The 13,240-nt window shown below is 48.2% G+C and overlaps 1 protein-coding gene across 1 annotated transcript; it reads left to right on the plus strand.

Moving 5' to 3' along the window:
* Window positions 1-564: 564 nt before the first annotated feature.
* On the plus strand, window positions 565-11,712 carry ACKR3 (atypical chemokine receptor 3). The gene is made up of 2 exons (XM_080933053.1): window positions 565-633; window positions 9,866-11,712. The coding sequence occupies exon 2, from the start codon at window positions 9,892-9,894 to the stop codon at window positions 10,978-10,980; it is 1,089 nt and encodes a 362-aa protein (XP_080789179.1). The 5' UTR covers window positions 565-633; window positions 9,866-9,891; the 3' UTR covers window positions 10,981-11,712.
* The last annotated feature ends 1,528 nt before the right edge of the window (window positions 11,713-13,240 follow it).

Below are 13,240 nucleotides of genomic sequence, written 5' to 3' on the forward strand. Positions count from 1 at the left end.
GAATCTAACCTAAAGACACTTTCCCTCACTTCTGGGTGATGGCCGTACGGGGTGGATTAATGGTTCCCTTTCCAAAATGTGAGTTCTGTTCAGGAGGCATCGACAAAGAAAGAGCAAGTTTGACAAACCAACAGCGAAGTTCAAAAGTTCAGAGTAATTTGTCTTGGGAACAAAGTCTTCCCTGAAGCTACAGGCATTCAAAGGAGCTCAAGGGACTCGTGGGGTTATTAAAGCTATACCTGGGACAGAATCAATATTTGATCATTTTGCAAAGTACTAGGACTTCTGGTTTTTCTTCTGCGGACATTTCCCCCAATAGGATCCCGCCTTTGCAAAGGAAGGGATTTGAGGGCTCCCAAGAATGTGTTTGTGCAGGAAACAACAACCTAGAGAGGGTTACAGGAGGGCGTGTGCGCCTGTACAAGCCTGCATGCCTTCGCTGTGGTGGGGGGGGGGGGGTGGGGGGTGGAGATGAGGGTTGCAAAACTGCCACCTAGAGGCACTTTCCTGCAGTGTATATAAAAGGCAAGTCCGGAGCCCTGAGAGATCTCAGTTGCTACAAACTGCTCAGCACCGAAGGAGCCTGCAGCGCTCAAAGCCAGGAAGGCAAATCACAGCCCAGGCAGCCCCGAGGTAAGAAAGCCTTGTTTCTGGGACAGTTTTACCGAGCAGCCACGGCAAGGGACAGGGCTCCCGACCTTACTGAACTGGGTTTTTTCTGAGAACTCTGAGATGGGGACTTTAGAGCCTGCAGGTCCGGTTTGGAAAGCTCAAAGCTGATTGAGCGCTGCTTGCCTGCATCGCAAGCTATAGCTTCTGCTTGGAGGGATTCTTGTGGAGGGAAAGCTCCGTGTGTGTTTGTTAGCTACTGGACTCTGGTTTGTTTCTGCAAGTACTTAAGTTCCAGGACGCAGGGAAACTTTGCAGAGACTGGGGAATGCTCCACTGAGCTTGCCCAAAGCTGACTTAAGGGTGAGCTTGGTACCGACATTTTACCCACTCCCACTTCTTCTTATCAGATTGGAAATACGTAGACCTGGCTGTAAAAACACAAGCGTATTTCCAGACAGGCATAGGATATGTTCAGAGGTATCCTCCAGTGGACCAGACAACTGGGCTGAGCCGTCTGAGTCTAAGATGAGTTTAAACTCCGTGCTCTGGGGGTGGGGATGGATTAATTCACAGCTCCTGAATTCTGGAAGTTGTAAATTGAATGTTAGCTACTCTTTACCTTATCTCTTCATGGTGTCCCTGCTAATCTAACATTGAATATTTATTATCCTCCTAGAAGGTATTGTCCAACTTCAACTGGGACCATAAAAAAAAAGAGGCACTGAAAGTCTAGCATTTTATAACTTAATTCTACTCTCCAAGTGGCCTGTGAGTGTTGCTGACTTTTGTTAGGGTGCATAAAGGTTCACTGGGTAGCTGGGAGTTAGGACTGCCCTGAGGTCAGGGGCTCCGTGGTCAGCCAAGACTCCTGGTTGCTGACTGCTTGGAGAATGAAGCACTGTGAAAGACAGACTGGCTGTCTCTTCCTCTCTCTCTCTCTCTCTCTCTCTCTCTCTCTCTCTCTCTCTCTCTCTCTCTATTCATTTGCTCACAAACGAGATTAATTGTCTCGAAGGGGAGCAGGAGTCAGCATCTTTTTAAAGGTGTCTCCGGTCAGTGGCATCCCTGACACCCCGGTCTGTGCTGTGCCCCTGTGGAAACTGCTTTTCTTTGAAGAAGCAGATGCTGGCTTTGTGGGTCTTTATTTAGTTCAGGAGAATGAGGAGCTCAACTGGATAGGACCAGAAAGGAGGAATGGGGGTGGTTCTGGTTTTTGTGCCTGGCTCGCTGCAGATTTGAACTGGATAAAGCCCAGGTCTTTCTCACATCCGAATAGGAGCTTGTCCCAAATGGAAGGAAAACTCTTTCTTTATCCAGAGCTGTGCACAAACTCCAGCTTAAAAACATTTTGCTCTAATTTCCCCCAGTCTGAGGCGTAAACACCGTGCTGCTCTCTGCAGAGCTGAGCCACAGCCTTTAGGAGGCAGCAGGGGCTGGAAGGAGCTGTCTGCGAGCAGAGGTGGAAAACTGGGGAAAGTCTCCTGCTTGCTAGCTGCCTGTTGGGCTCCTCCAGTTTGTGTTTAAAGGAGCATGCACAGCGCGCTCGTGCACACACACACACACACACACACACACACACACACAAGTTCCAGAAAGTTATATGGCTGCATATACTTGTACTTAACTGAGTCAGGGCTTTGGAGGTGAGCTTATCCAGTATTAATAAGGAATCCTCAGGGAGCTAAGAAGTTATTATGACTTCCAATCAGACCCAGAGCCAGCCAAGGGTAGGCTTTCTAGATAGGATAAAAAAAGAAAAAGAAAAAAAGAAGACGACAAAGAAGAAAGAAAGACCACAAAACACCCTGGTCAGCCAGAACAGTGGTTTTTTTGTGTGAGGATTTGAGGCAGGGTGCTCTAATTTTCAAATCTACACAGGGAAGTAGGTTGAAGTTACTCAGAGCTGAGTCTGAAGGACCACTCCTTTATAAACTTTTAGAGTCACTGAGGGAGGAGCAAAGGGCCTCAGCAACTTCAGGAACTTTTCACTTTCTGAGGTTTTGTAGCAAACAGAATGGAATTTGGGCCCTGAAGGCATTTGTACTTTTCAATTAAGCAACCAGGGATTCCTAAGGACTGTTGGGGTATTAAAATGTTTCTTGTTGACTGTTAGGTTGGGTGTGCGCCTGTCATTCCAGAACTCCAGAGGCTGAGGCAGGAAGATTGCTGTGAGTTTGAGACCAGCTTGGGATATGCCTTCATACTGTGTCTCAGAATAAATAAACAGTAAACAAACAAAAAGTCTGGTAATTGAAATCTATGTGCTTAGATAAAATTGATAAACAGGTGTAGTAATGACTGTTTTCAAACTCCCCAGGCTTTAGGACACCTATCTTTTGTTACAATGGAAGCAAACAGCCTAAAAAAGAGGCAGATGGGACCAGGTGTCGGGTAAGGACATTTTCTGCAGGGATTAACTAGCTGCTGCCTTCCTTGTTCAAAAAACAAAAACAAAAAACAAAAAAACAAAAACTACTCACTTAGAACTTTTTAAAAAGGGAGAGGGTTAGACTGTGTTTCCCTAAACTTCTCTTTAAAAAAAAAATGTTTCTTATAAACACATCCCAGGGGATGTGGAATTTTATAGTGACAATTTCTCAAAGAACAAGTAGGTTGGGAGTGGACAGTGTTTTGTTCCCCAGTTCCCAGGTGGGAGATATGGAGACTATCTTAGGGGCCTTGAGCTGTTCCATGTGGAGCCCCGAGCCGCATGGGAAGCAGGCATCTTCTCTTCAGCCAGCCTGAAGGTTGGTATATAAGAAAAGACTAAGCTTCCTAGCATGGCTTGGGAACCCTGAACCTCCTATTGTCTTGCCCGGGGTCCTGAGCTGGTGGGAATGCAGACTCAAGCTATATCCTGCCAGCTGGCAGCCTTTGTGTGGTATGGGGACATCTAGATCTCCCCACTAGATGCAGCTCTACTCCCTTGGGTTGCTGAGCACAATGGTGCTGATCCGGTTTCTGGACGGGACGTTCCTTATGTCTGTGAGCGCTCACACGGTAGGATGCTGTCTCCTGTGTTGGTGGGAAGTTTAGTCAAGAACCCCCGGGGATAGGTGACCCATATTGGAATCAGTGTGTGGGTTTTTTCTCACCTTATTTATTATTATTTTTTGGGTTCCCAAATAATTCAAAGCAGTTCCTTACTTACATGGAGGGAGGTCACTCGGGGCCACAGTGAAATGTGTGGTCAGGACAGCACCGTTTCTCATTGGTTCAGTACTGGGGGATAGACACAGCCCCCTTTCTGCACTCAAGACTAGTATTTAGCTGCAGAGAGCTACCTGGGTGGCTGTCACCCAGGTTGGGTGTAGGTTTCAAGTAGACTGAGTAGGGGAGTTGGTTAGTGGGTAACATTGCAGCCATCACCTCCATGATTGGACAGTTGCCTCGTGGTTCTGCAGTGGTGGCCAGACTCTCCTGCTTCAGTGAAACACTCTCTGTAGACTGTCCCAGCCAAATGAAAACATGTTCCTGTAACACAGGGCCCGAGTGGAAGCTGTTGAGGCCAGCTCCTACGAGATACTTCTGTGTTCATCCCTTGTGTCTTACCAGCTGCCTGGATCTATTTTCAGAGGTGTAGATGAGGAAGCCAGGCTGGATAAATACTACCTTCAGACTTGAGTCCACAGAGTTCTCCAGGAAGTTCTATGTGGGACATAGGCCACACAATCAGAAAACAGCCTCTGGCCTCTTCTCTCCTTCAGGGAGACAGCGACTTGCCTCTCAGCAATGCTCTGTGACATCCCCGGCTCACCTCCATTCTCCTGTAGGCTCCCCACCTTACTACCCATGTCTGAGAGGGCAACAAACCTTTGTGCCTCCAGGATGACCTTGTTTTGATAGTGGGTGCTTGGCGGAGGTGATCATGGCTTGGCAGCTTCTCATGTCCCAGAGCCGTGCCTTCCAGAGGAGATCAACTGACGTCAGCTGGAAAAGGGTCACAGCCAAGTCTCTGTATGATCAGTGTACCCCGGGCTGCTGCCCAGGCTACCTGCCCCCTGGAGCATTGATGGACTTTATCAAGTCACTTTTCTCCACTGGTTAAGCATGAGACCAGTGGGGAGGAGGCGCAGCAGTGAGGAGAGCTTTGTGATGCATTGGGACATGAAGCCTGTGGAAGGGAGGAATGAGGCAGAGCCAGACTGAGAAAGGTCTTCTCATCTCCAATGGGATGTGGCAAACATGTTGAGGCAATTTGGTGAACCTTAGCCAGACACCTGAACATACTTGGCAGTCTGTCGGAGGATCTATCTGGGGGATAAGGACATATGGATTGCAGCCCAAACCGCCACCCCATGGAGACTCTAAATTTGGAAGCTTCTAATTCTGGTGCTGTCCCAGCATGCTAAGGAGCTTAGGCGAGCCAGTTGAAAACAGCTGGATACCGCAGGCTGCTCGCAGCAGCTGGGTGTTATCCAGGACATCTTTTGGAGAGGAGTGAACCTTAGAAGCGAGAGGCATATTTTTGAGGAACATCTTCCTCTTCACCATTGGCACTGGGAGGCGTGGCTGAGCCACTTGCTAGGCTGTGCACCCATGGTAGAGCTGCAGATGTTAGTGCTGACTGTGGGCAGAGAATTGGTGGAGTCATTGATGGACAAGAGCGGATGAGTCAGGAGTCAGCCTCTGGAGGAGGCTTTCGGTTTTAGTGACCTCTGTGGTCCAGAAAGGCAGAGCATGCACGTCTGATGCTCAGCGGCTCATTCCCGCCCCTGCTAAAACATACATCATTTTGATGTAAGTTTTCCAATAATTTGGGTGTTTCTGGAGTAAGACCAGGCTGCCTCTTGGAATGGCTCCTATTTACTCCCCCGCCCCAAAGTCCTACCCTCATTACCGGTCTTTGTGTCTTTCTATGCATGTATTTGCATATAAAAAACCCTCATAATTTTGCCTTTTCTCCGACATCAATGGGACTGTGCTGCGTGCCACACATCTGCTTCTTTGCCTTTTGCTTAGCAGCACGCATTCATTTCCTACCCTTGTTCTTCAATGTCACTCTCCCTTCCCGCCCCCTCTCTGCTTACAGCTGTGTTGTATTCCACACTCACTTGCTAGGCTGCTATTGTTGGGCATTCACTCGGCCAGCAGTTTTCGCTGGTAAACGAATGTCACTTTAGTCGATACCTAGGATGCAGGTTTGAGAACTTGTGGGTATCTTAAGAAGAGGTTTGTGAACTTGTAAAACTAAAGAGTAAAGTCTTCATTCTGGGGCTCTATTCCTCCCTCCCCCATGCACTTCCTACCCAGACGGATACACGGGAAGCATCTGAGATGGGTCACATCCAGGCCTTCCCAGGACTGGACTTTTGGGTGCTCAAAAATGAGGCCACATGCAGAGGGGACCCCATAAATCACTCTTTACAGGGAAGGAGCCAGCCGGAGGTGATTGGGCAGGGTGGAGAAACCTCTTTCTAGTCTCTTTGGTTGTGAGCCCTTCCTTGTTGCCAGCATAAACATACTATCATGATGGCCAAGAGACATTAACTTTGGACTCAAGGAGCAGGTTTGTATGAAATATAATTCTTTCCTCATGAACTTCCTGGGAATGCCCTCTGTCTGCTGGAAGGAGTTCAGTTCCCCATGCAGAGCTCTCTGGGAGGTTGTTAGAGTCTCCCCTTCCCCCCACTGGCCTGCTCTTTCAGATTGTCCCTGAGATCTTTGGCCAGGACTGGAGTTCAAGGACTACGGGTGGATATTCCTCAGTTTGCTGTGTCATGCATGACTCTGTTTCTGTCAGAAAGGCCAAAGGTCATTTGCTGAGGGATAAGCAAGAAATGGGGGAAGGCTCTTTGTTTCATCTAGAGGCAGGCATCACTAGTGTTAAGATGGCACACACCTGATGTTTTGCATAAGTTCTGTGACTGCAGACCACTCACAGGTGACAAGCAGCTCCTGTTGTCCCCAAGAAGATGGATTGTCCTGTTACTGGCTTTTTTCTGGAATCATTCTTATTTGCTTCTAAACTGTAATGCATGAAAGATGTCCAACTGACGAAGGCCAGGCAGGTGGCCCTTTGACATCTTTGCCTTTGATATTTTGTTTTCTTTAGCTGCTTGTTGGAATCAGAAAGGGTCTGGTCTCCAGGAGCCTCTGTAGCAGGAAAGAGACATCCAATCAGGGGGCAGTGGTCAGGATGAGATTCTCTGCTCCTGGACTGTGTGCTGCCCACTGTAGGTGACGGGTAGCCACAGTGACAAGAGGAGTCACCAGCTTCAGCTCTGTCTGTCAGAATGGGATCCTAACAGCTCCACCTCTGCCTGAGACTTTCCACAGTGCCAAGGAGCCTCAGAAGTAGGGACAGGCAGAAGGCTGTTGCTGGGGTTCTATGTCTGTCCCTGAAATACAACTGTAATTCTGAGATCCAGTGGTCACAAAGCCCAGGTTTTTTTTCTCAAGAGTAAAAACCAAAGGGCTGGATGGGGGTCCCCAAGCCCCTGCTACCATCCACTGCTGAAATGATCTGAGAAAAGCTGAGACTGGCAGATGCACATGGGAATCAGAGTTGACTCTGCAGGGACAGTGGAGGGATGCAGAAAGCAGACACTTTTTTCCTTCTGTCCCCTGCACTGCATGGGGCCTTCTAGGACCATTGCCAGCACTAGGCATATCTGGGCACTGAAGGCAAGGGAGGTAGGAGCCAGGAGATGCCTCCTGGTGAGGAGAAAACCGGAGGCCAGGTTTCGGACCTAAGGTCAAGCTGTCTAGGTTTGAGTCCAGTTCTTTCTTTCGGTTTTCAGCCTTCATGACTGGCTACAAAGAACAGGCTCACTCCACTTCCAGTCAAGCATTTTCTGGTCTTCATTGTCATCCTTTCTTTGTCCAACCTCGGATGCTCTTTAGAGGCTCTCAGTCAGAGTAGACTGGGGCTCTGTCCAAACTGAGCCTCTTGTAGTCCAGGCTGGACCTTCTTATGTAGCTGAGGATGACCCTGAACTCTTGATCTTTCTGCTTCCACCTCTTGAGTACTGAATGAATAGGTGTATGCCACCATGTGTCTTATTTTAATGAAATAAAAGAAAAGAAGTAAAAAATTCTTGCCCTGGAGTTGTGCAGGACAGAATTCTTGCTTTGTTCCTTCCAAGTCATGAGTTCAGAGAGGAGAGTCAGTTCCAGTGTATGTCTGTGTCTGTCTGTGTGTGTTTGTCTGTGTGGTATGTGTGACTGACTGTGTGGGTCTCTATCTGTGTGTGTATAGTGTGTGTCTGTGTGTCTGTATATGTGTCTCTCTGTGTGTCTATCTCTCTGTGTATATCTATGTGTGTGTATGTGGTGTGTGTCTCTGTGTATAGCAGTACTAGGAGAATTGGGGTTAGCACTCTTCCTAGAGACTAGTCTAGTAAGTTACTGAGGCCCCATCTTTTGGAAGGTACTCTCTGTAGCCCAGACATCCAGTGTCCTCTTGGAGCTTTCAGGACTGTGACATAGGACAGAACCAGCAACTTCTAAAGTGCATGAGCTTAGGATCCTTGTGCGAAGACATCTATGCGGACCATTACTCTCTCCTCCCATGGGAGATCCTCGGAAGGGGGAGAGGATAAAGTTGTCACAGAAGGCCAGATCTTCCATCAGCTGCTGAGGACATAGAGTCTAGTTAGGTTTCCAGGAAGCCCCTCAGAGCCTGTCGGCAGTCCTCTTTAACTGGGGTTTAGGAGTGGGTCACCTGCTGTAGGTTGGGGACTTGGAATGATCATGGATGGCATTGGATGCTATCTCCTTTCAAGATCCCATTGCTGTTGAAGGAGAAAGCCCTCTGACTAGCTGTCGGTCACCAGCTCTTGACTCCCTTTCTGCTGGGTCCTTAATACCACTAAGAGCCCAATGCTAGCTTTCTAGTCAACGGGGCCAGGCTTTCCTAAAGCAGGTAATTGGCTACTTTAAACCATATAGTACTCTGTTCTCTTGGCCTGGAAGGTGCTGGAGGGAGAGTTTTGGGGAGTAACTGCTGCTCCCCAAATTCTGGGTCGTGCCCTTCTGTCCTGGGGCAGCAGTCACAGATGGTTAAATCTTAGCTGAAACATGACTGAGAAGTCACTAATCCCACCCAGGAATGTGCAAATCCTGGCTATAGTGGTTTTTCATACCTCGGGGTTAGCCACCTAGGCACTGACCCACTAACCGCTGGCCCGTGGGAGTTCTCATTTGTAACCCAGAGTCCATCTCAAGTGAACCTGAAAGACAAGCTTGGCTCTGTTTCAGCCGTCACCAGTGATAGGTGTCATCATAGGAATGGATGTCTCTCCATTCTAGTCATGCGGTGTGGGTTGGGAGGAATGACAAAGGCAATTGTCCCAGAACCATGAACAGATGGGCAATAGAAGTCAACTCCTGGCAGTTCCTACAGTGTGTGTGCAGAAATTACCCCAGGCATAGTGCCACCCCGGAGCCAAATTCTTACTAGGTGTGACATGATGACAGCTAAGAGTGTTGGCCTCAGGTCAGGCAGGTCAGCAGGGACGTCAGTCAACGGGGTCCATCAACCCTTCAGAGATACAGCAGGTGGCTGGTGGTTTACGGGCTTCAAGTCTTGGCTCACAATGCTCTTGAGTCACTTGAGTAAGAAATGTGAACCCAGGCGAAGGCTGAGAGCTTGCGGCAGTTGGCTGGTTGCCCTCAGTTGAAAAGCCCAGAGTCTGCAAGTTTGGGGTACAATCATATGGCTGGCACTCGAGGGAGGCAGAAGACCCAGAGAGGATCCAGGTTAGCAGATGGATATTGCAAAAAGGACTAAAGAAACAGTGTCCCGTTTTAAATGCAAACAAGGAGAGGATTTGAAGTGCTTCCATTAAGACACCAAAGCAGCACTTTCTCATGCCAGGAGCAAATCAACCCTGGCTCTCTTGGGAATGTCAGTAAAATGGCTCTGTGGACTTCTGCTGAGTACAGGCGGACCATCAACATTGCTGTGGCCAAGGCCCTACTGTCTGACATTTCTTTGGACCCTGTATCATGTTGATTTCACACCTAGGACACAGCCAAGCTGATGCCTCGATAACACAGCCGTGAAAAGCCACAGAAAACAAACACAGCCCCTCCCCAGCACCATGTAGCCATAGCTAGGGTGTGTTTGATTTTCTCTCTTGCAGTCTAAAATGGTTGTTTTTTTTCTTTCTTTGTGAAGACACTACAGAGCAAAAGCAAAGCAGATGAGCATCCTCAGTGCCCCAGAACAGTGTTTTGACTGAGACCTGAGGGTTTTCCTAGTGAAATGATCTTGTCTGTGCATCTCTCCTGTTTGTCTTTGCTGTAGGTCACTTGGTTGCTCACCTCAGGACCATGGATGTGCATCTGCTTGACTATGCAGAGCCTGGAAACTACTCTGACATCAACTGGTCATGTAACAGCAGCGACTGCATCATGGTGGACACCGTGCAGTGTCCCACCATGCCCAACAAGAACGTGCTTCTGTACACCCTCTCCTTCATCTACATTTTCATCTTCGTGATCGGCATGATTGCCAACTCTGTGGTGGTCTGGGTGAACATCCAGGCCAAGACCACAGGCTACGACACACACTGCTATATCTTGAACCTGGCCATTGCAGATCTGTGGGTTGTCATCACCATCCCTGTCTGGGTGGTCAGTCTCGTGCAGCACAACCAGTGGCCCATGGGCGAGCTCACGTGCAAGATCACACACCTCATTTTCTCCATCAACCTCTTTGGGAGCATCTTCTTCCTCGCATGCATGAGCGTGGACCGCTATCTCTCCATCACCTACTTCACCAGCACCTCCAGCTACAAGAAGAAGATGGTACGCCGTGTTGTTTGTGTCTTCGTGTGGCTGCTGGCCTTCTTTGTGTCCCTGCCTGATACCTACTACCTGAAGACAGTCACATCTGCTTCCAACAACGAGACCTACTGCAGATCCTTCTACCCCGAGCACAGCATCAAGGAGTGGCTGATTGGCATGGAGCTGGTCTCTGTCATCTTGGGTTTTGCTGTCCCCTTCACCATCATTGCTATCTTCTACTTTCTGCTCGCCAGAGCCATGTCAGCATCAGGCGACCAAGAGAAGCACAGCAGCCGGAAGATCATCTTCTCCTACGTGGTGGTTTTCCTGGTGTGTTGGCTGCCGTACCATTTTGTGGTTCTGCTTGACATCTTCTCCATCTTGCACTACATCCCATTCACCTGCCAGCTGGAGAATGTGCTCTTTACAGCGCTGCATGTCACACAGTGCCTGTCCCTGGTGCACTGCTGTGTCAACCCTGTGCTCTACAGCTTCATCAACCGCAACTACAGGTACGAGCTGATGAAAGCCTTCATCTTCAAGTACTCAGCCAAAACAGGCCTCACCAAGCTCATTGATGCCTCCAGAGTATCAGAGACAGAGTACTCTGCCCTGGAACAGAACACCAAGTGACCACTCTGCACAGGCGTGGGGACATATGCATGTTGCCAATGGGACAGCTGGGCCCTGTGGCTTCTTCAAGAAAGCAATGTAGCTTTGGGTCTGGTTGCTTGAGTGATGTGAAGAGGAAAAGGCATGTGACCATGCTTCCTGTCTCTTGTTCTCCAGCCAAGATAACTGTCACCCGGATGCTCATCCTGACAGCTTGCAGCAGGCAGGGCTGTGCCGTGTTGTGCCGCGCAGCCAGTGCTGTGTATCAAAGTTAGCACCAGGACAGGCTCTTCCGGACATGTGTACAATAGACCCTCCCATGTTTCCTCAAGTTTTTTACTTGGTGACTTTTGTATTTAAGTTTTAAGACTTTATTTTCTCACTATGGATGTACCTTATAAATGCATTTGAAAGCTAAATATATTTTAAATATTGTATGAGAGGCGTAAGGCTGTTGTATTCAGACCATGTAGGCCTCAGATTAGCTGGACTTGAGTTTTGACTAAGGGTGACATTAATTGTTAGCTGATTTGAAATTATATATATAAAAATATAAATATATATATAAATTTATGCCCAACTCGGCTGAAATGTTTTATTTTCAATAGTTTTATGTCTGTGTGGTGTTTGATGCTGGCACAGACTATGGAACAGAAACTGCTCAGCAATGCAGTTTGTGACATGAACCGTCTTGTAGAGTTACAGTTCGGGCCGCAAACCCATGAACAAAGGAAACAGAGCGTTCTCTCAATTTGTAAGTTATTTTTTTAATAAAGATTTTTGTTTCCTAAAATTACATGTGCGCTTCTGTTTGAAAGTATGCCTGGACTTTGGATGGCATGCCTGGTACTAACAAATGGAAATACATGTCAGACACACACAAGAAGAATAGTATGTTCAATGAGAGAGAACCACCAGAAAGTCCAACCATGGAGCTCGGGTGGATGGATCAGTGCAACAGCAGCATCTGAGCAGGGTGGGTGCTATTTCTTTGTTCCTGAAGATACATCTTTAAGAACATTTGAGTTCAGGGGAGGATGAATAAGTCAGGGGTAGGTGCAGTTCAATGACCATGAAGTGAAACTTGCTTCAGAAGATGTGTTGCCCACTGTCTACCCAGGAACTCATGTTCTTTTCTTAACAAACACCTGCCTGCCATCTTCCTCAGCCACATTGTCCATCAGAACCCCCTGCTGAGGGTGTGAAGTTAGGTGTCAGGAAACTGTGTATGCTGTGGGACTTCCCAAGCACAAAGCCCCTCAGGCCCAACATTCTGAAGACAGAGGCAGGTGGATCTCTGTGAGGCTGAGGCCAGGCCAACATGATCTACATAGTGAGTTCCAGACTAGCCAGGACTATGTAGTAAGTAAAATAAAATAAAAATAAAATGGCGTTGGATCCCTCCTAAGGGAATGCAGGGCATAAGCAAGTTCCTGGCCTGTGTACTAATTGGTGCTACAATGAATTTGCAAGTGTTCTTTAGAAATGGGGGATTCCCACCCTCATTAATTCTCTATGGAGCTAAAGGAACACCAGGCAAGTGTTCTAAGCAGGAGCTCAGAGATAAGCTGGCTCCCAAAGCTGCCTTTGCCTGTCCCATCTCTGAGGGTGATCTGCGTGGGGGCTGCTAGCCCATGCACAGATAGATCAAAGCCGGAAGCGTTGATCTGGAGAGCCTGCAGCTGCCCTTCAGTAGGAAAGCCCCTGTGCACACGGGCTTTTCCCCACTCACAGCCAGAGGCCTTAAAGGTCCCCAGGGACACATGGACCATGTCAGCTGCAGGGTACCAATATCCTGTAAAGGGCTTCATGCCTGAAAATTTTATTTTAGGGCTTTAACTTGTATTAGTACCTGCTACATCCTTTGGTGTTTGAACACCTGCCCTTGATCCAAAGACTATTTTACACAGATAGCAACAATACACACCATGAGGTAATAGTATAGCAATAGGCAAATTGACAAGGTAAAAAAAATAGCCATGCAAAGTCAGGGAAAATTCCAACCCAGTGTGGGTCCCTGACAGTGAGCAGGGACCTCATGTCTGCCCTGAGGTTCAAGTGGTTCAAGTGAGCAGAAGCACTGCTCCCCAAACAGTAAACTCAAAGGGCAGGTGGAGTGGGAGGGGGAGAGGTCTGTATCTTACCTCTGCATTCAGTGAAAATACTCAACACAACTCACCTCTAGCTTTGAGCATCTGAGGGCTCAGTTGGCCACAGAGGACTTCCTGCTTTTGTCTAGAACACTGCTTAAGTCACAGGTGGCTGTACCTTGCTTGTAGGG

This window comes from Micromys minutus, assembly GCF_963924665.1.
Source record: "Micromys minutus genome assembly, chromosome: 19".
Classification (NCBI taxonomy): Eukaryota; Metazoa; Chordata; class Mammalia; order Rodentia; family Muridae; genus Micromys; species Micromys minutus.

What these genes read in the sequence shown, in the direction of transcription:
- ACKR3 (XM_080933053.1), top strand. Translation starts at nt 9,892, where the DNA reads ATGGATGTGCATCTGCTTGACTATGCAGAGCCTGGAAACTACTCTGAC.